General features: G+C 45.4%; 1 protein-coding gene and 1 pseudogene across 9 annotated transcripts; both read right to left on the reverse strand.

The window, feature by feature from the left end:
* Positions 1–551: 551 nt before the first annotated feature.
* AFMID (arylformamidase) lies at positions 552–24607 on the reverse strand. 9 transcript variants are annotated; one of them, XR_011562161.1, is made up of 12 exons: positions 24370–24587; positions 22444–22534; positions 10157–10261; positions 10027–10075; positions 8643–8728; positions 8477–8549; positions 8193–8290; positions 7863–7941; positions 7612–7753; positions 7289–7393; positions 3721–3948; positions 552–2421 (listed from the first exon to the last, which is right to left on the reverse strand). XR_011562161.1 is itself a non-coding variant. In XM_019981594.2 (11 exons), the coding sequence occupies exons 1-11, from the start codon at positions 24454–24456 to the stop codon at positions 3934–3936; spliced, it is 930 nt and encodes a 309-aa protein (XP_019837153.2). In that variant the 5' UTR covers positions 24457–24587; the 3' UTR covers positions 552–3933. The 9 variants fall into 9 exon arrangements, 8 of the variants coding, with proteins under 8 accessions (XP_019837153.2, XP_019837151.2, XP_070630102.1 ...); XM_019981594.2 differs by having other exon boundaries at positions 552–3948; XM_019981592.2 differs by lacking the exon at positions 3721–3948 and having other exon boundaries at positions 24370–24586.
* Positions 10272–14840, reverse strand: LOC139177622 (large ribosomal subunit protein uL16-like; annotated as a pseudogene).
* Positions 24608–24705: the final 98 nt, after the last annotated feature.

Genomic DNA, 24705 nt, shown 5'->3' on the forward strand with positions numbered 1-24705 from the left:
TTAAAAATAAATAAAAATATACATCTTCTGGACAAACACATTAAGTCAATGTATTTCTGTGATTCATTTTCTATTTAGCACCAACATGTTCCAACTTATTTTCCATTTAAAATTTTATTTTACTGAAAACTTCAGCTGCTTAGTCTTTTCTATAAGGTTTTTTAAAAAAATTATTACTTGTATTTTTATCACAATAAGAACAACATATATAACATGAATAAGATGTAAATAGCAAAGTTGCTATATGTGATAACATTGCATATACAGAGAAATCTCAACATTTTGGGTTTTGGTTACTTTTCATTTCTATGCCTACTGAAAGAGGTATAATTAAGTGGAAGAATTCAGAATATCTGCATTTTTTCCCTCTATCATTCTATTATATATATATATATACACATGGGATTGCAAAGAGTCAGACACGACTGAGCGACTGATCTGATCTGATCTGATATACACACACACACAATTATATATGGTAAAATATACATAGTATAAAATTTAGTTTTAGCCATTTTTTTAAATTGAAGTATAACTGACCTACAACTGTATGCTTGTTCCAGCTGCACAACATATTGATTTAATGTTCTAACTCATTACAAAACAATCGCCACCATTTCAACCATTTTTAAGCGTACAGCTCAGTGGCATTAAGTACATTCACTTTGCCATGCAACCATCACCACCATCCACCCCCAGAACATTTTCTTTCATCTTCCCCAACTGAAACTTTATCTATTAACAATTTCTGTAGGATTTTGTAGCAAAATTTTAAATTCATGGATTAGCTTTTGGCTGTATCAAATTTTATTAAAACCAGGTTCTACCATTTTGAGCCTTTGACCTCCTATGTCTGGGGTCCATTTTTTAACATCTGAATTTTTTTAAATATTTATTTTGCTTATGTATTTGGTTGTGCCAGGTCTTAGCTGTGGCCTGTAGATCTTTTAGTTCTGTCTTGTAGGATCTAGTTCCCTGACCAGGGATCGAACCTGGGCCCCCTGAACTGGGAGTGTGGAGTCTTAGCCTCTGGACCACCAGGGAAATTCCACTTTTTGGTGACTTTTATTTATATCATTTTAAAGTTGCAATAATAGTACAAGGAATAATCATGTACCCTTTACTCAGATATTGTTTACATTTTGCAGATGTGTATTATCATTCTCACTCTCTTCCTTTTTCTCTCTCTCTAACACACACACACATAACACACTCATATACACATATATGTATATATTTTTTAATCTGAGCCATTTTTTGAGATTTTCTTGAGGCATGGCTGATTGACAATATTATATAAATTAATTTTCATGTATACAAAGTGATTTACAATTTTTAAACATTATACTCCATATACAGTTGTATCGGCTATTTTCCCTGTGCTGTACAACAAATCCTTGTAGCTTATTTGGGTTTTTATTTTATTTATTTATTTATTTTTGGCTCTGCTGGGTCTTCATGGCAGTGCGGGCTTTTCTCTAGTGGTGGGAAGCAGGGGCTACTCTCCAGTTGGGGCACGAGGGCCTCTCACTGCAGTGGCCTCTTGTGGAGCACAGGCTCTACACTGTGCAGGCTTCAGGAGCTGCAGCACATGAGCTCAGTAGCTGTGGCTCCCGGGCTCCAGAGCACAGGCTCGATAGCTATGGAGCACGGGCTTAGCTTTTCCACAGTATGTGGAATCTTCCTGGATCAGGGATCAAACCCACGTCTCCTGCATTGGCAGGCAGATTCTTTACCACTGAGCCACAAGGGCTAATTTGGTCAAAGTGTTAGTTCCAAAGATAACATCCCAGGGCTTTCTGGGATGAAGCCAGACGTCAGGTGGAGCCCAGGACCGAGCAGACATGAAAAAGTGGAGCAAAATCAATAAATAAAAGGGACAGGGACTTCCCTTAACCACTGGGCGGTCCAGTGGTTAAGACTCCACACTCCCAGTGCAGGGGCTTTTGTGGTTCAATCCCAGGTCTGGGGACTGAGATCCCACATGCCGTGTGGTTTGGCAAAACAAAAACAAAAAAAGGAACAAAAACTGGTTTAGAGAGCTCTTTCTCTTCACGTTGGCTGCAAGTTGTCATTTCTTCTTCACCTTCTCAGCCGGAGGGGTGCTCTGGGTGACACACACGGCGTGGACCTGGGCCAGACCTTCCCTGAGCCCACCTGATCTAGGCGGGGGGAGGGCCATGGAGATCTGTACTCAGCTTCAGAGCAGCATGAAGAATTGATTCTGGCCGGGGGGCGCGGGGCGGGGCGGGGTCGGGGGACGAGTGAACAAACAGAGGCGCTCCGGGGTCAGGTAGAGCTGAGGCCAGCAGGAGAGGGAAGCAGGGGGGCTCCCAGAAAAGCTTCCCAGTCGGGATACACGCTGGCGGTGGCAGGGTTCAGGTGTCATCAGGACTCCTGGAAGATTGTTTTCAAAATAATCTGCAGCAGGAAGGAAAAAATACAATAGCTCTGGAGTCGGAGAGGCTCTTGGGAGGATCTCTTGGGAAGGAATTTGATTAAAGAAACAGGCTGCCTTTGTGGTCACAGAAATGTAACTTAAATGAGCTCCTTTCCATCTCTCATTTGAAATGTTTCCATGAACCAAACATACACTTCCCTCTGCCTCGGCTCGCTGCCTGTTTCTGTATGAACCATGAGCTAAGAATGGCTTGATGTTTTTAAACGGTTGGGGAAAAGAATCGAAACAAGGATATTTTTTGTGACATGTAAAAATTACGTAACATTCAAATTTCTGCATCCATAAATAGTTTTATTGGAGCATGTGTGTGCTAAGTAGCTTCAGTTGTGTCTGACTCTTTGTGACCCTGTGGACTGTAGCCCGCCAGGCTCCTCCATGGGATTCTCCAGTCAAGAATACTGGAGCGGGTTGGCATTTCCTCCTCCAGGGGATCTTCCTAACCCAGGGATCCAACCTGGATCTCCTAAGTCTCCTGCATTGGCAGGCAGATTCCCTACCACTGAGCCACCAGGGAAGCCCACGAGGCAGCTTTTGAGTAGCAATGGCAAGAGTTGGGTAGTTTTGTCAGAGACCATATGGCTTCCCAAATCTAAAATATTTATTAGGTTTTTAAAAAACAGATGTCATTTATGGCTAAGGTGGCTCAGTGTTAAACAACCTGCCTGCCAATGCAGGCAATGCATGTTGGATCACTGGGTTTGGAAGATCCCGGGTTTGGAAGATCCCCTAGTCAGACCCATCCAAGCGCATATGCATACACATTTATGAATGCTTGTTTTTTTCCTCAGTTAAAAAAGTAATACAAGGGATGTGTCCCTGGTGGTCCAGTGGCTCAGACTCCATGCTTCCAATGCAGGGAGCATGGTGTTTGATCCCTGGCTGGGGAACTACGATTCCACATGCTACATAGCACGGCAAAATAAATAAATTAAATTAATTAAACACGGAGTATTCATTTTAAAAAGTAACACATGTTCACGGTAGAAAATATGGAAATCAATTTTTTTTTAAAAGCACTTGCGATACCACTGGTCAATGGTTTTTTCGGATGCATATACATGCCTCTAAGGGCTCCAAAATCACTGCAGATGGTGACTGCAACCATGAAATTAAAAGATGCTTACTCCTTGGAAGAAAAGTTATAACCAACCTAGATAGCATATTGAAAAGCAGAGACATTACTTTGCCAACAAAGGTCTGTCTAGTCAAGGCTATGGTTTTTCCAGTGGTCATGTATGGATGTATGGATGCATACATACATATGTCTTCACAGACCAACTGTGAAGAAGGCTGTGCGCCGAAGAATTGATGCTTTTGAACTGTGGTGTTGGAGAAGACTCTTGAGAGTCCCTTGGACTGCCAGGAGATCCAACCGGTCCATTCTGAAGGAGATCAGTCCTGGGTGTTCTTTGGAAGGAATGTTGCTAAAGCTGAAACTCCAGTACTTTGGCCACCTCATGCGAAGAGTTGACTCATTGGAAAAGACTCTGATGTTGGGAGGGATTGGGGGCAGAAGGAGAAGGGGATGACAGAGAATAAGATGGCTGGATGGCATCACCGACTCGATGGACGTTAGTTTGAGTGAATTCCGGGAGTTGGAGGAAAAGGGGACGACAGAGGATGAGATGGCTGGATGGCATCACCGACTTGATGGACATGAGTTTGAGTGAACTCCGGGAGATGGTGATATATAGGGAGGCCTGGCGTGCTGCGATTCATGGGGTCGCAAAGAGTTGGACATGACTGAGCAACTGAACTGAACTGAAGGGTCTGGCTGTATAAGTATCATGAAACTAGGGAGATGCTAGGTTAGTTATTTTTTGTGTTTTTGCTCTTACTTTTGAATCAATTTAATATATCCTAAGAAATTTTCACAAACTTCAATCTATTACCTGATTATATCAGCAATTAACCTCATTAGATATTTAGGTTGTTTCCAAGTTTTGAACATTAATAAAGCTGTAGAGACTATTTTTCAGTGTTTCTCTGATTATCCTGAAAACAAATTCCAAGCATCAGAATTACTGGGTCAGCAGACTTGCATCCATTTTGCCAAGCTGTACCCCAGAAACATCAAGTCAACATGTGTTTCCACCAGAAGGACCAAGGAAGCCTCCCCCACTTCACCACATTCTCATCAGCACTGGACATAATCATACTGTTCCATCGAGAGGTGGGAGAGGACTCATTTTCAGTCACATTTCTATGATCAATGTGAAGTGAAAGTGAAAGTCGCTCAGTTGTGTCTGACTCTTTGCAACCCCATGGACTATACATACAGTCCATGGAATTCTCCAGGCCAGAATACTGGAGTGGGTAGCCTTTTCCTTCTTCAGGGGATCTTTCCAACCCAGGGATTGAACCCAGGTCTCCCGCTTTGCAGGTAGATTCTTTACCAGCTGAGCCACAAGGGAAGCCCTATGATCAATAGTGCATTTTAATCTTCCACCATTCTACTGGCCATCTATATTTATTTTTTAATTATCACTAATTCTTTGTCCATTTTTTCTATTTATTTCTGTTCTTAAAGAGGAATAAGACCTGCTCTTACTACACTTAATAAGAGGTACAAACTACTATATATAAAATAAATAAGCTACAAGGTTATATTGTACACTGCATGAAATATAGCCAATTTTTATAACTTTCAATGGAGAATAAGCTATATAGAAATATTGTATCACTGTGTTACACATACTATTGCAAATCACCTAATTTCAGTTAAAAAAAGAAAAAGAACCATTTTATTGATTTGAAGGACTTCCCTGGTGGCTCAGTGGTAAAGAATCCACCTGCTAATGCAGGAGACATGGGTTCGATTCCTGGGTAGGGAAGATCTCCTGGAGAAGGAAAATGGCCACCCACTTCAGTATTTTTGCCTGGGAAATCCCATGGACAGAGAAGCCTGGTGGGCTACAGTTTAAGGGGTTGCAAAAGAGCTGGACATGACTTGGCGACTAAATCGCAACTGATTTGAAAGTGCTCTTTGTGTGGTAAGGATATTAACTATGTTAATTAAAACTGAATGCTATGGGGAGTTCTCTGGCAGTCCAGTGGTTAGGACTCTGGACTTTCACTTCGGAGGGCCAGGGTTCAATCACTGGTTGGGGAACTAAGATCCCGAAGCAGCCAAACCAAACCAAACAAAACCAAAAATCTGAATGTTATCAAAGTCCTATTGTGGTGGCAGCTAATCAGGGCTGGAGGGAGGGGGAATTGGAGGAAGGTGGTGAAAGGTACAAACCTTCAGTTATAAGATAAATTATAAGATAAATAAGCACTAGGGATATGATGTACAGTGTGATCAATTTAATTAACACTGCTGTATGTTATATATGAAAGCTGTTAACAGAATAAATCCTAAGAATTCTCATTACAAGGGAAAATTTTTCTTTTTCTTTTCTTTTGCATCTATGAGATGGTAGATGTTCACTAAAACTACTATGGTTCATTTCATGATGTTTGTAAGTCAAATCACTATACTGTACACCTTAAACTTACACAGCTCTGTGTGTCAATTTTAACTCGATGAAACTGGAGGGAAAAAGTAAATATTAAAAAAAAAGTACGGCTAATCAGGTACCCACTTTCTGAGAAAAAGAAAAGAGAAAGTAGTAACTGTATATTTTCTGGGTCCATGGAAAATATTTTCCCCAATCTATCCATTGATTTTTTAAAATAATTTTTTAAATTGAAGTATAGGTGATTTACAATGTTTCAGGTATATAGCAAAGTGATTAAGTTATATATATATATAACTTTACTCTTTTTCAAGTTCTTTTCCGTTATAGGTTATTACAAAATACTGAATATAGTTCCCTCTGATATAGTTCCCTCTATACGGTAGTAGGTCCTTGCTGTTTATTTTACATGTCTGTTAATTCCGAATTCCTAATTTATCCCCCTCCTTCCCTTTCGGTAACTGCAAGTTTGCTTTCTTGTCTGTGAGTTATTTTGGTCTTGTAAATAAATTCCCCTGTATTGTTTTTAAGATTCCACATATAAGTGAAATCAGATGATACGTGTCTTTGGCCTCACTTAGTATAATAATCTCTAGGTCCATTTATATTGCTGCAAAAGGCATTATATCATTCCTTTTATGGCTGAGTAAAATTCCAGTGTTTGTGTGTGTTTGTATAAAACACATCTTCTTTATCCATTCATCTATGGGTGGACATTTAAGCTATTATAAATAGTGCTTCTATGAACACTGGGGTGCGTGTATCTTTTCGAATTAGAGTTTTGTCTTTTCTGGACAAAACAAAAATTCCAGTCCTGGACATAAGTCAGGAGCAGAATCGTTGCATTGCTGGATCATATGGTAACTCTAATTTTAGTTTTTTAAGGAACCTCCATGTGGTTCTCCATAGTGGCTGCGCCAATTTACATTCCATCAACAGTGTAGGAGAGTTCCTTTTTATTCTCAGACTTTTTTTATTATTATCCTTACACTTTTAAAAGGGTTCACCACATTAAATTTGTACTAAACATTCATGTGGTCAAATCCATCCAACCTATCCCCATGGAGCTGGTGTTGTGTCTGTGCTTACACACAAGCAGGCTAATACTTTTCATACCTGCCTGGCCCCATGAAGATCCCATTGGTGTGCCCAGGACCAGCCTCTGCAGATCACCTGGGGCTGTTTCAGAGGGAGGTGAAGTTCAGGAAGCAAGAGTGGCCCTCCATCCTTATCGTCAGGTCCCTTGGATGCCAGGATGCCAAAGAACCAGCAAGGGGACTCCCTGTACCATCTGCCTGCCCACCCTGCCTCACGTGTAAGGGCTGTGGCAAGACACATTCTGTCACAGTGAAGGGATGCACCCTACCTGGGTGAGCACATAGTCCTCCTGGGTTAGGTTCCAAAGGATTTCAAAGTGGTCCATATCATGGAGCTCTTCAAAGGAGGCTTTCCACCCTCCTTGGCACAATGTCTGTGTAAGAGAAATGAGGGAAGAGGAAACATGAGGCTCGTTGGCCGGGAGGGCGGGCAGAGCTGGAGAAGGGCTCTCGCACCTGCTTACCAGCTGCTCAGTAAGTATTTGTTGAAGAAATGATTGGTATCATAGGGTCCATTTAGGTGAAATAAACAGGAAAATAATAAGATTGGACGACCCTCAACCTCAAGCCAAAAGAGGGGTGCCCGGGGTACCTGATAAAACTCCCTGGACTGTCGGTGGAATTCCGGGCTGTCGTGTTGGCCCACAGTCACCAGGATGCGGCAGGCTGGATCCGCGGGCTGGGTGGGGGCCGTCTCCAGCTGCCACAGCGGGCTGTTCCTCTGAGCATCCTCCCTGGTGTGGGGGTAGGTGTGGTCAGGACAGAGGAAAGCATTTGCTGCACCCCCGGCCCTCCTCACTGGCTGCAGGCCAGCTGAGGGGGATGAGGGGACAAGTGACTTACAGGGCTGGGAGGAGGGGGGCATTCTCAGAGGTGTGCATGATGGGCTCCAGGTCGTAGACTCCACTCAGCAGGAAGAAGCCTGTGAAGGTAGAGAACAGTCACTGAGCCAGGCTGCTGGATGGGGCAAGATGGGGCCAACCTGCCTCCAGGGTCAGAGGGGCAAGACAAGGGAAGCGGCAGAGAAGAAGCAAAGCAGGCCCTGCTCCCTGGGCCCAAAGCCCCCAGGTCAAGCCACTCACAGCTGTTGAGATTTCAAGCAACTGGTATAGACCCTCAGGCCCATCAGGGCAGGGTGAAGGCTGCCTAGTCAGACTCATTCTCCGTGGAAACCTTTGAGGTTGGGCGTGACTCCATGCTTGGTCCAGTCGGCCAGGAGCATCATGGCAGCGAGGTGGGCCCCAGCAGAGTGTCCACACAGGTAAATTCCCCTTCAGTGGGTCAGAGCAGAGAGCAGGGTTTGCCTTCAGTGTAATCAAAGCCACAGCCCAGTATCGAGGGGATCCCATTTGCCTTCTGCTCCAAAGCCAGAAGGGATGGCTGGGCTGCATCCAAGGAGATGAATCCACTGTCCTCCCACCCAGTCTGACAAAAGGAAAGTTTGCAGTGGTACCCACTGGTTGCCTGGATACTGCTTCTGGACAAACATGATGCTCTGGGTCACCTGGTCTACCATCTGGTCCAGGGTGCCTGTGCAGAGGGCAGGAGCTGTGTCAGGCTCCATCAGGGGCTCTCTCCCCTCCAAATCCCAGTGGCCCTTGTACCTGCAAGACCACTCGTTACCTTTGGGGGCAATGTCATAAGCCACTATCACCACGGCCACTCCCTGTGCTGTCAGTGGGTTCACCATGAAGGCTGATGTGTCCTTGCTGCAGAAGGAGACAAAGGCATAACAACTGGAGGCCACGTGGCCACTAGACTGCTTCAGTGTCTGGTCCACCCAGAGCCCTGCCCCTCTCTGACCCAGGGTGGTAAGGGAAGAAGTGAGGCTCTGTCCTTATCACATCACATGCTAGCTGTGGCGCCCTAGAGACTATATTTAATCTCTAAGCCCGGTTTCTTCCTCTGTGAAATAGAGATAATTATGTTCTTTCTCTTCGGATGCTGTTTCTGAGAACTGAAGATCAGACATGCAGGGAGCCTCACAAGGCAAAGGGTAAAAATGCAATAAGTGCAACATTAAAATGCTGTGGTTGAAGGGCAGTAGATCCTATAATAAGCAATTCCTTAGTATGATCCTAGGGAACAACAGTGTCTGTGAAAATCCAAATACCCCTCTGCTTATCTTAGGGTGCCCACTGGGGCCAATCCCAGTTTGCCTGGGACTCTCTCTTTTTTTACTGCTAAAGGCCCCAACCCCCGGGAAACCACTCAGTTCTGAGCAAAACGGGATGGTTAGTCACTGTGGTTCTCCATGATTGGAGAGTAGACTGAACATGCTTTTCACTGAATATAGTGGGTTCAACAGTGTCTTTCCTCAAAAGACATGTCTAAATCCTAAACCCTGGTACCTGTAAATGTGACCTCATTTGCAATAGGGTCTATGCAGGTATGGGCTTCGCAGGGGTTTCAGTGGGTAAAGACTCCACCTGCAATGCAGGAGACTCAGGATATGTGGGTTCAATCCCTGGGTCAGGAAGATCCCCTGGGGAAGGGCATGGCATCCCACTCCAGTATTCTTGCCTGGAGAACCCCAAGAACAGAGGAGCCTGGTGGGCTACAGTCCATAGGGTCACAAAGAGTCAGACACGACTGAAGCGACTGAGCACACACACAATGCAGACATAATTAAGAATCTTGAGACGGGATCATCCTGGATTTAAGATGGGCCCTAAACCCAATAACTGGTGATGTTGTAACAGAAATGAGAGGAAGGATGGAGATGCAGACACACGAAGACCATGTGAAGATCAAAGCTCAGTTTGAAGTGATGCAGCCACAAGGTGAGAAAAGCTTGGAGCCCCAGAAGCTGGAGCCTTCGGAGGGAGTGCTGCCCTGCCCACACCTTGATTTCAGACTCCTGGCCTCCAGGACTGTGAGAGAAGACATTTCTGTCCTAGGAAGCCCCCACGTTTGCAGTAAGTTGTTGCAGCAGTCCCAGGAAAGGAAGAGGCCAGGCAAAGACGAATCTCCTCTTTTCTCCATTCATTCACATTCCCTGGCTCACCTTCCGCTCTGCCAGTATCCTCCGTGAAAAAACACCAGGAAAGGCATAGCTGTAGGACAAAACAAAGGGCGTGTGGGCCAAGGCAGGGCTCCCAGCTGAGATCCGAGGGCAACCACCAGCCCCCAGTTACCTTCAGATACTGCCTCGGGAAGGTAGATGTCCAATTTCTCTCCGTCGCCGTCTCCGTAGGGGACATTGAGCAGGCTCCTCCCGGTGGCCCGGGCCCTCTTGGTGACTGTCTCCGGAAATGGACAAATCACTGTCAGTACAACCTCAGGCAGCAGCACGTTCTGTTATTATTTTGCCGAAAGCCCCTTTGGGTTGACCAGTTGGCTCCAGAGGTCAGTGCTTCCCCAAGTCCATATGGTAATTGGGCCTGGGGTCTGAAGCATTCCCCCAGATGCATAGTTAAAAAGACATCAGACTGGCCCATGTGGGTGGAGGCAGTACTATCTTCAATGTCTGTCTCTGGTGAGCTGGCAGTTGACCGGCACCATTTCTACCTCTACTCTATTACATGTTTATTATGAGTGTTACCCTTGGCTACATGCTCCTGGAAGTATAAACTTGTCCAAGTATTTGAAAAAATAATCTTCTAGAAACTAAGATATAAAATCACTTGAAACAAATAGATAATAAAACACTGCTACTGCTAAGTCACTTCAGTCGTGTCCGACTCTGTGCGACCCCACAGACGCCAGCCCACCAGGCTCCGCCATCCCTGGGATTCTCCAGGCAAGAACACTGCAGTGGGTTGCTATTTCTTCTCTGATGCATGAAAGTGAAATGTGAAAGTGAAGCCGCTCAGTCATGTCCGACTCTTAGTGACCCCATGGACTGCAGCCTACCAGGCTCCTCCACCCATGGGATTTCCCAGGCAAAAGTACTATAAAACACTATGAATACATAATTGAGTGCCATGATGGCAGAGGTCAGAGTGATGTGAAAATTGGCTTAGGACTGGGGTTGAGAGAAAGGAGGAAAGGGACTGTAAATAAATTAAATATCAAAGGCGGAGACATAGAGGTGGGAGTGAAACACAGCAGGACTCTATGGTCCTTGTCCCCCATGTCATCTGCTGCCTTTTGTCTGTGGAACATTAGCCAAAGAATAAGTTTAACCAGAGAAGTGAGAAAATGCAGAAACGAAGGAAAACAGTCAAAGAAGACCAAATAATAATAATAATGTCATAAAACATAGGCAAGGACTTTTAGTTCCTTCTCAAGGGCTATAGATTATATTCTGAGCTGTCTTATAGATAAAGCCCGCACCATGTGGAAAAATTTAACTACAGGATGACTAGACTATAGCCAGACGATGCAATCTGCCACAATTGTAAGAACTGGCCTCAGAGAAATGGAAACAAACCGACTGTGGAACTGAAGATTAACTGTACCTAAAATAATTAAGATGATGCTGGTCAGACCACTGGTGACCAATTTCAAGATGATTGTCAGAGCTGACTGTGCTGTTTCTGCCTGTAGCTCCCTCCCTCTGTCTATAAAAGCTCTTGCCCAGGGGGCAAGTCAGCATTTGAACAGGTGTCTGCCTCACCCTCGCCTGCTGAGTTGCTGGCATCCAAAATAAAGCAAATTTTCATTCCCACCAACCTGGCCTCTTTATTGGCTTTTGAGAGGCGAGCAGCCAGCTGGGCCCCACTTTCATGAAGAGGAAGGGACTCTCTATGTTCATGGACTTTCAATGTCCCCCAAAGGCCCCACTTTCATCACTGAAACCCGGGCAGCTCAGCTCCCGCCAGCACTGGGCACCAGGGAGTGTAAACTGGTAAGTTTTTCCTGTGGGGCAACTTGGAAATAGGTACTAAAGCCCAAGAAAATCATATTCCTTGATGCATAAGACCTTATCCATCCATTATTATAAGAAGTAATCAGAAATATTTTTAAGGACTTGCTTTAAAGATGCTCACACTAATGCTATTTATGACACTGAAACATTTTAGACACAGCCCAGGGGACCTACAACAGAAAACTGGCCAAATACATTATGGTATATCCCCTTTCTCTCCTTTATTTTTGACCTCAGCATTCATCCATCCTTCAAATATTTTTATTTACTGTCACCCTCACTAGACCATAAGCTCTGTGACAACAAGGGCTTTGCTTTGCCCACCTCTGTACAACAGAACCGGGTACATCAAAACCACGTAAAATAAAATTGTGTAGGGAATTCCCCAGCAGTCCAATGGTTAGGACTCTGTGCTTTCACTGCCGACAGCTCGAGTTCAATCCCTGGTCTGGAACGAAGATCCCACAAGTTATGCAATGAATAAATATTTCAATACACAGTGTTGGGTCAATTGAATGGGAAAAAAAAGTTTTTCGATCCCTATCTCATACCATATCAGATCAGTTCCAGATTGACTACAGCTTTAAATATAAGAGCAAAGACAATAAACCTTTTATTTTTATGTTGCTTTTTAATGATATGTTTTTTAATATTTATTTTTATTTATTATTTGGCATTGCATTTATGATAATAATTTGAAATGTATTTTTAAAAATATTTTTATTTGTTTTATTTTTGGCTGTGCTGGGCCTTCTTTGCTGCACACAGGCTTTCTCTAGATGCTGCAGGGATCTCTAGATCCTTCACTGCGGTGCATGGGCCGTGGCTTCTCTTGTTGCAGACCACAGGCTCTAGACGCAAGGGCTTCAGCAGTTCCGGTGTGTGGCCTAAGTAGTTCTGGTCCTTGGGCTTAGTTGCTTCGTGGCATGTGGGATGTTCCAGGATTAGGGATCGAACTGGTGTCCCCGGCATTGCAAGGTGGATCCTTTTTTTGTTTGCTTTGACACGAAAGTAGGATTTATTGGTGGACGTGAGTAAAGAAGAGACAACGCCAAGGCTCTCATGGGTGCAGGGCCCACCATTTGTCCAAGGGAACACTATCAGGCTGTGTTGACCCCACAGCCATCTGGCATGAACTATTACTCTGCTTACATGTTTCAAATTTATCCAAATTAAACTTGGCAAATTCCCACTTCTGGTGGCCAGGGAACTTGAACCTGGCCCTGCGCAGGGCCTCAGTCACATGCTCCTTGTTCTGCAGCTTGGTGAGGATGGATACATCTTGTTGATGCGGATGACATGGAAGGGGTGGCGCCCCACTTGGATGTGAAAACCATCTTTGCCCTGTTTTCACCATGGACTTGTTGGCACAAACCCAGGCAGGCTCCAGGGCTTTGGAGGAGAGTTGCTCACACTCGTCTGACACTGTGTGGCCACGGAGTGGGAACCCATCCACTTTTGCCTTCTGCTCCAGGTCAAAGATGCAGATCTTAGCATCAGGGACACCTTGGCAGAAGTCAGACTTCGGGTTCAGTTTGTTCTGACAATACCAGTAACACCGGGTGGGGCGGCAACCCATGGTGAGACTAGGATCTTAAATGGGGTGCCGAAGGGAAAGAGCGAGGTGGATTCTTAATCACTGGACCACCAGGGAAGCCCTAACTTGAAATGTCTTTTAAGAATGTCATCATATTTTGTAAACTGTGTTGAAAAGTTGACGGGCAGGTACCTGTGAAAGTTATGAGCTATCTGAGCATTAAGTGAGATGCCATTACTTACTTTTTCTTTTGAAGAAATAATAATCGGCTTATAAAAATATACAGCAGCCATTTCCATGAAATACCCCTGACAAGGTGACTGTCATGGATATGGAATCTCTCTCCCCTAAATCCAAATGGCAGCATATGAAATGCATTTCTGCCTGTTTCACTTAATATTTCTTGGAGAGCTTTCCTAATCAGTACATAGACAGCTTCCTCATTCTTCTCTTTCTTTTTTAATAAATAGGTAACTTGCTATTCCGTCCTATGGCTGCACCTTAATTTATTTAACTGGTTGTGCCAGTTTTTAGGCCAAAACAAACCTCACCAGATCATCAGGAAAGTCTCTTGGCTCCCTCTCTGTTTATCCTGAATCCTGAATTTTCTCCCTGCGCCCACTGAGACCACCCTGGATCCCCCTCACCTCTCCCCCGTTTTCACCAGGGCTCCCTGCAGCCCTGCAGGTGTGAGCCAGGTGTAACTTACATCACATCCCATTGATCTGAGGTTCCTGTCTGTTGCTGGGGCTGCCCTAACAAAATGTCATACATACACTCAGGGGCTTCGACAACAAGACCCTGGAAGGGAGGATCAAGGTGCCGGCAGGGGAGGTGTCTGGCGAGGGTCCTCCCCGGGATGGCAGAGGGCTTTCTGGCTGGGGGCTCCCGTGGCCTCTTTGGGTTTGGGAGCAGCTCTCCCTCTCTCTAGGGAGACGAACCCTCTGTGTCTCTTCAAACAATCCTACTGGATCAGGACTCCATCCTTCTGACCTCATTTAACTTTTTTCTTCCTTAGAGGCCCCCTCTCTAAACACAGCCCCACTAGGAGCTAGGAGTTCAACGTGTGAGGTTTTTAATAATAATTATTATTTTTTAAAAAATATTTATTTATTTATTTGGCTGCATCAGGTCTCAGTTGCAGCACTCAGGCTTAGTTGCTCCTCGGCACATGTGACCTTAGTTCTCTAAGCAGGGAGCAAACCTGCGTTGCCTGTATTGGAAGGCAGATTCTTAACCACCAGGGAAGTCCCAAGTAATTATTCTAAGGGAAGACAGTTTTTTCTCCTATTCTTTTCTTTGGTTGTGCTGTGCAGCATATCTTAGTTCCCCAACCAGGAGTCGAAACCCTGCCCCTTCAGTGGAAGCTTGGAGTCTTAACCACTGGACCTCCAGGGAAGTCCCTTCAACACATGAATTTTTCAGTCCATGACAGCCCCACACTCCCTCCAAAAAGCCCCAGAGCTCCCCTGCTCACCTTCCCTGAGAGGTCTGCCAACCACCTTCCCTCCAGGTGTGAAGGTGTTTGTTCTGGACAAACTCCTCATACCGCAGGCTCAGCAAAGGGGAGCGATTTAATTAACACAAGAGTTCTGGAAGTACACGTGCACCCATGAGATTTATGTTGTGCCAAAACGAAGAAAAAGGTAATGAAACGTATGCTCTAAGTTGAAGAGCAATTAAAACCAGGCAGCTGTCAAGATTCATTGTCACGTGTTAAAAAAAGTCTCCCTCTGATATTAAAAAACCCAGCTGAGCCTGACACAGAGAAACTGCCTCTCTCCAGGAAGTGGCGTGATGGGTTGATGGCAGGCAGCTGGGTGCAGGGACAGAGACTAGGGTGACTCACTGTCTCCCCCCAGAGCCTGAATACTGCCAGCCCTCCAGATGCTGCATCTACAGGCAGGGACACTGGGGGGCTTCAACAAGACGCTCCAGGATAAACCCAATTACAAACTTCCTTTTTTGAGAAAGCAAAAATTCATTTTCTATTGCTTACAGTCCAAAGTGTCACAGCTCTGACAGAGAGAAACTACCCGTCTCCAGACCCAACTGAGCACTGTGTGAGAGCAATTAGGAGAGGCAGGGGCCAGAATCCCTAGAGACTAATGCAGGCGTGGGGCGGGGAAACCCATCAGATGGTGTCAGAAAGCTGAAGATCAAGAGTTTATCAGGTGCTGTGGGAGCAATTTAAGAAGTGGTTAGGGTCCACCAGCCTTTTTTTAAATTTATTTTCTGTACACTCTTTTTTTTTTTTGGCCTGGTCACACAGTATGTGAGATCGTAGTTCCCCGACCAGGGATTGAATCTGCGCCCCCTGCGTTGGAAGCATGGGGCCTTAACCACATGACCATCAGGGAAGTCCCCTCATCTAGTTTCAGAACTCTTCCCTCTCAGTCTTTTAATTCACTTAGAAAACAAATATTTATATAAGCAGCGATCTTGTGCCCATTTTGGAATTTTGCAGTGATAAAATAGGAAAAAAAAATATCCCAATCATGTGTGGCTTACCCCTTAAAGAGGGGGACAAGCAGTTGTAACTGTCAGGTAGCAACATGTTCTATAGAAATGAGCCAGATCTGAAAAGACCACACACTGTGTGATTCCAACTATTCTGGGAGAAATAAAAGAATGGAAACAGTGAAAAGATCAGTGGCTTCTGGGGGCCGGGGTGGGTGGGAGGGAGGGAAGAATAGTCAAATACAGGATTTTTAAGTCTGTCTGTGAACACAAATAGGGAGGGAGTATCTGGCAGGACGAGTGGACAAGCTGGAGAAGCTCTGGGAGGTTGTAGGGTAGTGGGGGTTTCTGGGGTTCAGTCATGTTTAGTCCAAAGTCAAAGAAAAAGCAACTTTCCTTCTGATTCTCCACATACGGGATCTTAGTTCCTCAACCAGGGATCAAACTGAGGCCCCTGCAGTGGAAGCCTGAGATCTTAACCACTGGACTGCCGAAGAAGTCCCAACCATTTTAAAGTGAACAAGTCAAAATTGATGGTGTTATTAAAAAGAAAAAAGTGAACAATGTAGTGGCACTTAGCACATTCACAACGCTTTGCAACCATCACCTCTATCTAGTTCCTGAACATTTGTTTCAGGGGTTCCCTGGTGGCTCAGTGGTAAAAGAATCTGCCTGCCAATGCAGGAGATGCAAGTTCAATCCCTGGGTCCAGAAGATTGCCTGGAGAAGAAAATGGCAACCCTCTCCAGTATTCTTGCCTGAGAAATCCTATGGACAGAGGAGCCTGGTGGACCACAGTCCACGGGGTCACAAAGAGTCAGACATGACTTAGTGACTAAACAACAAAACATTTTTTTTCATCTCAGAGGGATACCCATTAAGCAGCCCCTGTAATCACAGCTTTGTGTCTCTACAGATTGCCCTGTTCTGGATGCTTCACATAAATGGAATCGTACATATAAATAATAATCATACATATAAATGTGACCTTTTGTGCCTTCCTTCTTTCAGTGAGCACTGTGTTTCAGTGTCCATCATGTTCTAGTATGCATCAGTAGTTCATTCCTTTCTTGTGCCCAAAATAATTCCATTGCACGGACATATCACACTTTGTTTATCCAGTCATCTGTGGATGAATTTGGACTTTTCCCACCTTTTGGCAATTGTGAATAATGCTGCTATGAACATGTGTGTACATGTATTTGACTACTTATTTTCAATTATTTGGGGTTAGAATTTTTTAACTGAACTATTGTTGACTTATTACATTACATTAGTTTCAGGTATATGACACAGTGATTCAACATTTTATAGATTATAGTCCATTTAAAGTTATTACAAAATAATGGCTGTATTTCCCTCTGCTGTACAATAATATATCCTTGTTGCTTATCTATTTTACACATAGTATTTTCTATCTCTTTTAGAAAGAATTTTTAACACTGTTCATACTATCAAAAGAAAAAAAAAAGATTGCAGGGAGCTACCTTGTGGTCCATTGGTTAGGACTTGTAGATTTCACCGCCATGGCGGTGAAATTCTTGGTCAGGTAACTAAGATCCTGCAAGCCCTGCAGCTCAGCCAAAAAAAAAAAACACACACACACAAAAAATCCACAACAAACCAGGATTGCACCCTATTAATACAGAACATTTTCTTCCAGGAGAAAATAAAAAGAGACTAGAAGAAACCGCATTACAATGTGAACAATGGGTGGCAGAATTATTGATGGCTTTATTTTCCAAAATCCTTTTCAGTAAGCAAATGCTCCTTTTGTAATCAGAAAACAATTGTTGCCTAAAAATGGCCAGCCTCAGATAGTGCAGGGCGGGGCTATTACAATGTGGTCTGTGAACAATGAGTGCCCCATAATGTTTGCTACTGGCCCATGACGCAGGTGTCGGTAAACATTTATATATTAATATATGCAGTTTGGCAGAATGGCTGTTTCTATTGAAATTAGGACTAAGGAATTTGGGCTTTCAAACAACTTGTACGTGAATGTTCACAGCCGCACTTTTCACAATCGCCAAAACGGGGAAATAGCCCAAATGTCCATCAGAGGATGAATGGATAAACAAAACGTGGTCCATCCACACAACGGAAAATTATTCGTCCATAAATAGGAATGAAGCCCGGGCAGGCTATAACAAGGACGGACCTCCAAAACCTTGTGCTAAGGGAAAGCGGCCAGACACAAAAGATCACATCTTGTAGGATTCCATTTATAGGAAACATCCAGAATAGGAAAATCCATAGAGATAGAAAGCAGTCATTTGTTGCCAGGGCCTGCCTAACGGGTAGGGAGGTATCCTTTCAGGGTGATGAAAAATGTTTTGGAACCACACAGAGGAAATGATACCAACAACGTGAATGTACTGAATGCCGCTGACTTGTACACTGTAAAATGGTTAAAATGGTACATTTTAAGTTAGGTGTATCCTATCACAGATAAACAAAAGTGGGCCCTTTGGTTTTATCTGGTGGAAAGGAAAAACAGCCAACTCAGCCTTAAAAAGTAGGAGGATCCCTCGGAGAGGCTGTCAGTTGCAGAAGCTGTCAATCACGAGGCCCCCACCCACCTCGATGGTGATTGGCTCTCCTAGGGCGAGGCGTGGCTTGAGGGACAGGGAGTTTGGAAATGTGCCCCCAGCCTGGTTACACACACACATTATTTAGTTTCTTGTACAATGTATTTTTGAAATTAGTTTCTTGTACAATGAGAAACGCTGGGTTGGAAGAAACACACGCTGAAATCAAGATTGCCGGGAGAAATATCAATAACCTCAGATATGCAGATGACACCACCCTTATGGCAGAAAGTGAAGAGGAACTCAAAAGCCTCCTGATGAGTGAAAAAGTTGGCTTAAAGCTCAACATTCAGAAAACGAAGATCATGGCATCTGGTCCCATCATTTCATGGGAAATAGATGGGGAAACAGTGGAAACAGTGTCAGACTTTATTTTTGGGGGCTCCAAAATCACTGCAGATTGTGATTGCAGCCATGAAATTACTCCTTGGAAGGAAAGTTATGACCAACCTAGATAGCATATTCAAAAGCAGAGACATTACTTTGCCAACAAAGGTCCGTCTAGTCAAGGCTATGGTTTTTCCAGTGGTCATGTATGGATGTGAGAGTTGGACTGTGAAAAAAGCTGAGCGCCGAAGAATTGATGCTTTTAAACTGTGGTGTTGGAGAAGACTCTTGAGGGTCCCTTGGACTGCAAGGAGATCCAACCAGTCCATTCTGAAGGAGATCAGCCCTGGGATTTCTTTGGAAGGAATGATGCTGAAGCTGAAACTCCAGTACTTTGGCCACCTCATGCGAAGAGTTGACTCATTGGAAAAGACTCTGATGCTGGGAGGGATTTGGGGCAGGAGGAGAAGGGGATGACAGAGGATGAGATGGCTGGATGGCATCACCGCCTCAATGGACGTTAGTTTGAGTGAACTCCGGGAGTTGGTGATGGACAGGGAGGCCTGGAGTGCTGCGATTCATGGGGTCGCAAAGAGTCGGACACAACTGAGCAACTGAACTGAACTGAACTGAACAATGTATTTTTGAAGAGGAAAAAAAAAGAAACTAAAATAGTTGCTTAAGTTTACTGCAACTCATTTGAAAAGACCCTGACTCTGGGAAAGATTGAAGGCAGGAGAAGGGGACAACAGAGGATGAGATGGTTGGATGGCATCACGGACTCAATGGACATGAGTTTGAGTCAACTCCGGGAGTTGATGATGGACAGGGAGGCCTGGCATGCTGCAGTCCATGGGGTCACAAAGAGTCGGACACGACTGAGAGACTGAACTGAACTGAAATTTACTGCTATGCTCACTGCTTCCACTTCTGGAAAGTGGCCTGCTTATTGATGCTCACCACCTCTGCTTCTGTGAACCGGCCTGCTTATGGCTTCAACCAAACTGCGTAGGCTGGAAAGTCACTAGGACCCGGAAGCCCACGCATATAAAAGATACCCAGAATAAAGCCCGGGGGCTCAGACACTGGAGGCGATTCCGCTGAGCACATGCCGGTGCTGGATAAACCCTGTTGTTCTGCATCTCCCAGTGTTGTAATCTCTTTCCGTCGCCACGGCTTTCTAAAACATTTTTACTGAGAGTCTTATTAAACAAATTTAATAGCTACTGGTAGAGGACACAGTTCTTCCAACTTCCCTCTGCCCGTGTTCACTAGCCTGGGAGAGGCCAGGTCTTGGGGGAGAATAAACATGACCTACTCATTGGAAGAGAACAGTGCCCACCGCAAGTTACTGGTGGAAGATGTTAGGATGGAGTAGATCAAAAGAAAAACAATGTCCTTCCTGGTGCAAAAAAGGAAAAGGGAGTTTACCTCCCTCCCTTTTCTTGGAGAATTTATTTTTAGGAGACATCATCATAAATCCTTTCTCTACCCCTTCGGGAATGCATGTAAATATTTTTTAAAGCTAAATGATTCTCTTACCAGTTTTACAACTTAGGAATGTTTTTCTCAAAGACCTGGGAGCTCTTTGGGTTTTTACTGATGTGGACCATTTTTAAAGTTTTTTATTGAAGTTTTTACAATACTGTTTCTATTTTCTGTTTTTGTTTTTTGACTGTGAGGCATGTGGGCTCCCTGACCAGAGATCAAACATGCACCCCCTGAATTGGAGGATGAAGTCTTAACCACCGGACTACCAGGGGAGTCCTTGGGAGCTATCTCTTTGAAATGTATTATCAGCAAGATAATCCATGGGAGGACAGGATCCTAATTCCAATACCCATCCAGCTACAACTTGCAAAGCCATTTTTTGTCATAAGGATATGGGGATTTTTTGTTTTCCTCTGGATAATGACAATTTGCAAACTCAGATGGCCAGCCTAATGACTAGGTGGATTTAGGAGGGACTAGGGTAGCAGATGGGCTTCCCTGGTGGCTCAGATGGTAAAGAATCCGCCTGCAATACGGGAGACCTGGGTTCCATCCCTGAGTTGGGAAGATCCCCTGGAGGAGGGCACGGCAACCCACTCCAGTATTCTTTCCTAGGAAATCCCACGGATAGAGGAGCCTGGCAGGCTGCAGTCCACAGAGTCGCAAAGAGTCAGCGACTGAACGACAACAATGTGGTGATGCCTTGGGGAGGTACTTAGGTTTAGCTGAGGTCACGAGGATGGAGCCCTCGTGGTGGGATTAGTGGCCTTATAAGAAGAAAGGTGAGCATTTCTTTCTCTTCTTTCTGCCATGTGAGGATGCAGGGGGAAGAGGTCTATCTGCAAGCCATGAAGAGACCCTCACCAGGGGACAAAATCAGCTGGCACCTTGACCTTGGACTTCTCAGCCTCCAGCCCTGGGAGAAAGAGATTCCTATTGTTTAAGCCACCCAGCCCGTGGCATTTTGTTATGCAACCTGAGCTGACCAATACAAAGACAGATAATATGTAAATGCAGTATTTTTTAAAATCAAAATTTGTGCCAAAGAAGTCGATGATGAACAAAATGTCAACATTTCCAATAGAGACAGGCTCCAACCCTTGCATGCATGGCTCTTCTCACTCACCTGGCCTGAATGCCCCATCATCACACTCACCTTCTTCACCAATGAAATGGGGCAGATGCGCTGGTGGCACCTCTAGGCCAGCTGGAGCATCGAAAACAGGAAGGGAGGTGGGATGTAAATGTAAAGCTGTCCACAGGGCTTCTCGGGAGGGATGGCTAAACACAGTCTCCGAGGGCTTACTTTGGAGTCTCAGAGTCTCTTCTTAGCCCTTGCTTATTATGAGAGACTCCCTTTCTCTAAAGGGTCAGCTCTTTTTTCCCTCAAGACAATTACGGTAGACAAACAGGTTTGCTACCTGCTCACATAGGTGTCACTGCGCACTCAAATATATACTGAGTCTATAGAGACATATTTGGTGCCGAGCTAGGCATGGTAGGGAACTCTGGAGAGCCCAGGACACAGCTCCAGCTCTATCAGGAGAGGGAAGGTGCTGAAATGTGCTGGAATAAACCCCCACTAGCCTGTCCCTCCAGCTGGGTTATCTCGGTGTAGAGAACATCGATCCCGGGAGCTCCATCTGGCCTGCTGGAACAAAGTGCCTTTGCCAACCTCCAATTTTCCGACTTGCAGGAGGGGCTGGCTGCTTCCTCACCCACACATTCCCTGTGGAACCTGCCTGCCCGGCCCAGCTCAAAAGGTGGCAGCACACACTCTGGAGACCCAGGACTGAGATGGGAATCAACCTTGAGACTTCACTAGCTTACAGATTCCCAAGCCCTGATTTCATTAAAAAGAAAAAAAGCTTCTTTGACTTGGTAAATAGCAACAACATTCCACTTTCAGCAGCTGCGTGGGAGACCTTCCTTTTTTCACTCTACTTCTCTGGGCCACTGTAGCCTTAAGGCCTGGGCATAGCTGGCTGGTTGGCTGATCAGGCAGGGATGTGGAACACAGTCTCTGAGCCTCCCTCCCCCTGGCAGTCCTGCAGCCAGGGCTCCCCAAGCAGATGAGATGCCTGGACTTTGGGAACTGTCCGGAGAGGCTGGGGCTATGAGGCTCCTCCTCCCTGCCCCAGCATCTTGAACCACTGCCACATGCTAAAGTCCACCCAAAGCGGCCACAGAGAGGTCCCCCAGTACCTTCGTTTCCAATCTGTGAATAGGTCCTCATGGCCTCCTCTGCTCCCAGTCTGACAACCCATCTGCTGGGGGAGTACTGGTTATCCAGCTCCTGTGGGACACAGACACAAGGTTCTGTAAGACCTCTGACCTCCATGCAGACCCTGCCCCCGCCCCTCCACGTGCCTGGATGCTCTTCTCTGCCTGGAGAAGCCCCTTCCCTGATATCTCTTATAGATGCCCTTAGCTTCCTTCAAGCTCCTCCAGCCTCCAGCCTGGCAACCCAGGCCCCACTGTCCCCCCACTAATTAACTAGATGTTTCAGATACAACAGAAACAAGATTGCAAGTGCTGTCAGACACTTGCAGTGAGGGCAGTGCCTTGCCTTTAACCAGCAGAACAGCCTTAAAGGGAAATGAGGACCCATAAAGGTGTCCCAGTGAATGCCGCCATGGGCACCACTTCTACAGCAAAGATCACAGGAAGCTAGAGAGCTGGGGTAGTCATTGCAGAGACAGTGACGTGAAGTTGATCTTCCCTGACAGGACATGAAGCTGACTGAAGGTCACAGCAGAATCAGTGACCCAGAGGTGAAGAGGAAGGAATCAAAGGTCAGATGATTGGAAATGCTGACCAGCCTCAATTGCTGAAACGCAGAGGAAGCGGGGCTGGAGGGTGGAGAGTGAGTCTTGGATGTCAAGCTAAGACGTTCAGACTTAATCAGAAAGTCGTAAGGAACCAGGTTTTGGAGAAAGCACTCAGACACACAACAACCACCACAAAACAAATAAAGAAAGCAAACAAAAAATGGGCAAAGGCTGGACTGGGAAATTTGAAGAAAGGGTGGCCTCACGGAAAGGTCTTAGGCTCTACAGTCAGATGGGCTGGGTGCCATCCAAGCTTCAACACTTGCAGGCTCTTTTACCCTGGGCGACTTTCTTACAGTCAGTTCCGTCATTTGTATAATGAGCAAAACAACAGTACTTCACTTCATGTACACACCCTATAGCTTTGATCACGGTTAGCCTGGTGAGGCTGAAAGCTATAAGGCATGTACATGAAGTAAAGCTAAGCACTCAGATGTGGGTTTCCTCCTCGTCCCATTGAACAGGGCTCTTGGCCAGTGGTGTTTGGGTCTGTACCGTCTGTGGTCATAGGATGTTTGCAGCCATACCTGGCACACTCTGTGATTGCTATCATCGTCCTTTTTGCTATTATTTACTTATAAGAATGGTAATGCAATGGGTTCTGAGAGTGCTCTCATATTGTAGGGGTTTGTGTGAGAAGAGAAAGACAAGAGAGAGACAGAGAGACACACACGCACACACAGAGGATGGAATCTCTTGGGGGCAGTATCCATAACTGTCATCACATTCTTAGATGTGTCCATGATCTGAGAAAGAACTGCTACTTAAAATGCAGGAAAAGTAATCCGGAAATTGAATGATAATCATAAGGAGTGTTTTGCATATGTGGTTTCTTTCTTTTTTAATGAAGGAGAGAGAAAGAGTGGCTTTATTTCCTTGCCAGGCAAAGGGGGAACACAGGAGGCTAGCGGATCAAGAACTGCACCCCACACATGAGGTTTCTAACCCTCACGACCATCCTGCAGTAATACCAGCCTTTCTGCTTCCTTCAGGTCTGGCACATTCTCTGCACATTGCATAACCTCAGATTAAGGTTAGGAACTTCGGCCCCAACCTCCTCTGGGGTTAATATTTATAAATATTAATATAGCCAGGGCTTCCATATTCTACCCTTAAAATCAGGCTAGCAAAAGCCTGTCTGTGGAGAGAAGTAAAATAAATCCAAGTGCTAAAGCTTTGGGGATCTGCTACACTGTACCAACAGCCCCCACAGGAATGATTCTAAACTTTTCTCTTAACTCTCATGTAATGTCTGAGCTACACTCCTCAGCCCCAGCCTCTCTCCCTGTGATTCTCCTACCTCTTTAGACATCCTCTTCCAGGGAGCCTCGTGCCTGTGATTTCCACCGGAGACGTCCATCCCCGCTTTGTACCACCAGACGCACATGTACCACAGTGCCACATGTACCGCGTGTGCGCGCGACCCAGCCTTTTTATAGCAGGTGGGCAGGGCTCCTACCAGGCCCTGATGAACTACGCTCACCTCTCTGGTGACAGACCAGGCCCCATCCGGGAGGAGCCACGCCCACCTCCCGGGGACAGAGCCTGGTACGCGCGTTTCTGGTCCCTCCCACGAGGGGGCGGGCTGAGGCCAAATCTCCCTCCAATCCCGCGGCCGCGCGGTGATTGGTTCCGG

This window comes from Bos indicus, chromosome 19, assembly GCF_029378745.1.
Source record: "Bos indicus isolate NIAB-ARS_2022 breed Sahiwal x Tharparkar chromosome 19, NIAB-ARS_B.indTharparkar_mat_pri_1.0, whole genome shotgun sequence".
In the NCBI taxonomy this organism is placed as follows: domain Eukaryota; kingdom Metazoa; phylum Chordata; class Mammalia; order Artiodactyla; family Bovidae; genus Bos; species Bos indicus.

Coding starts and splice junctions, on each gene's coding strand:
- AFMID (XM_019981591.2), bottom strand. CDS start 24,456: ATGTGCGTCTGGTGGTACAAAGCGGGGATGGACGTCTCCGGTGGAAAT. Junction 8,291..8,476: donor AAGCAGTATCCAGGCAACCA/GTGGGTACCACT, acceptor GACCCACTGAAG/GGGAATTTACCTGTGTGGAC. Junction 7,394..7,611: donor AGTCCAGGGAGTTTTATCAG/GTACCCCGGGCA, acceptor TCTCTTACACAG/ACATTGTGCCAAGGAGGGTG.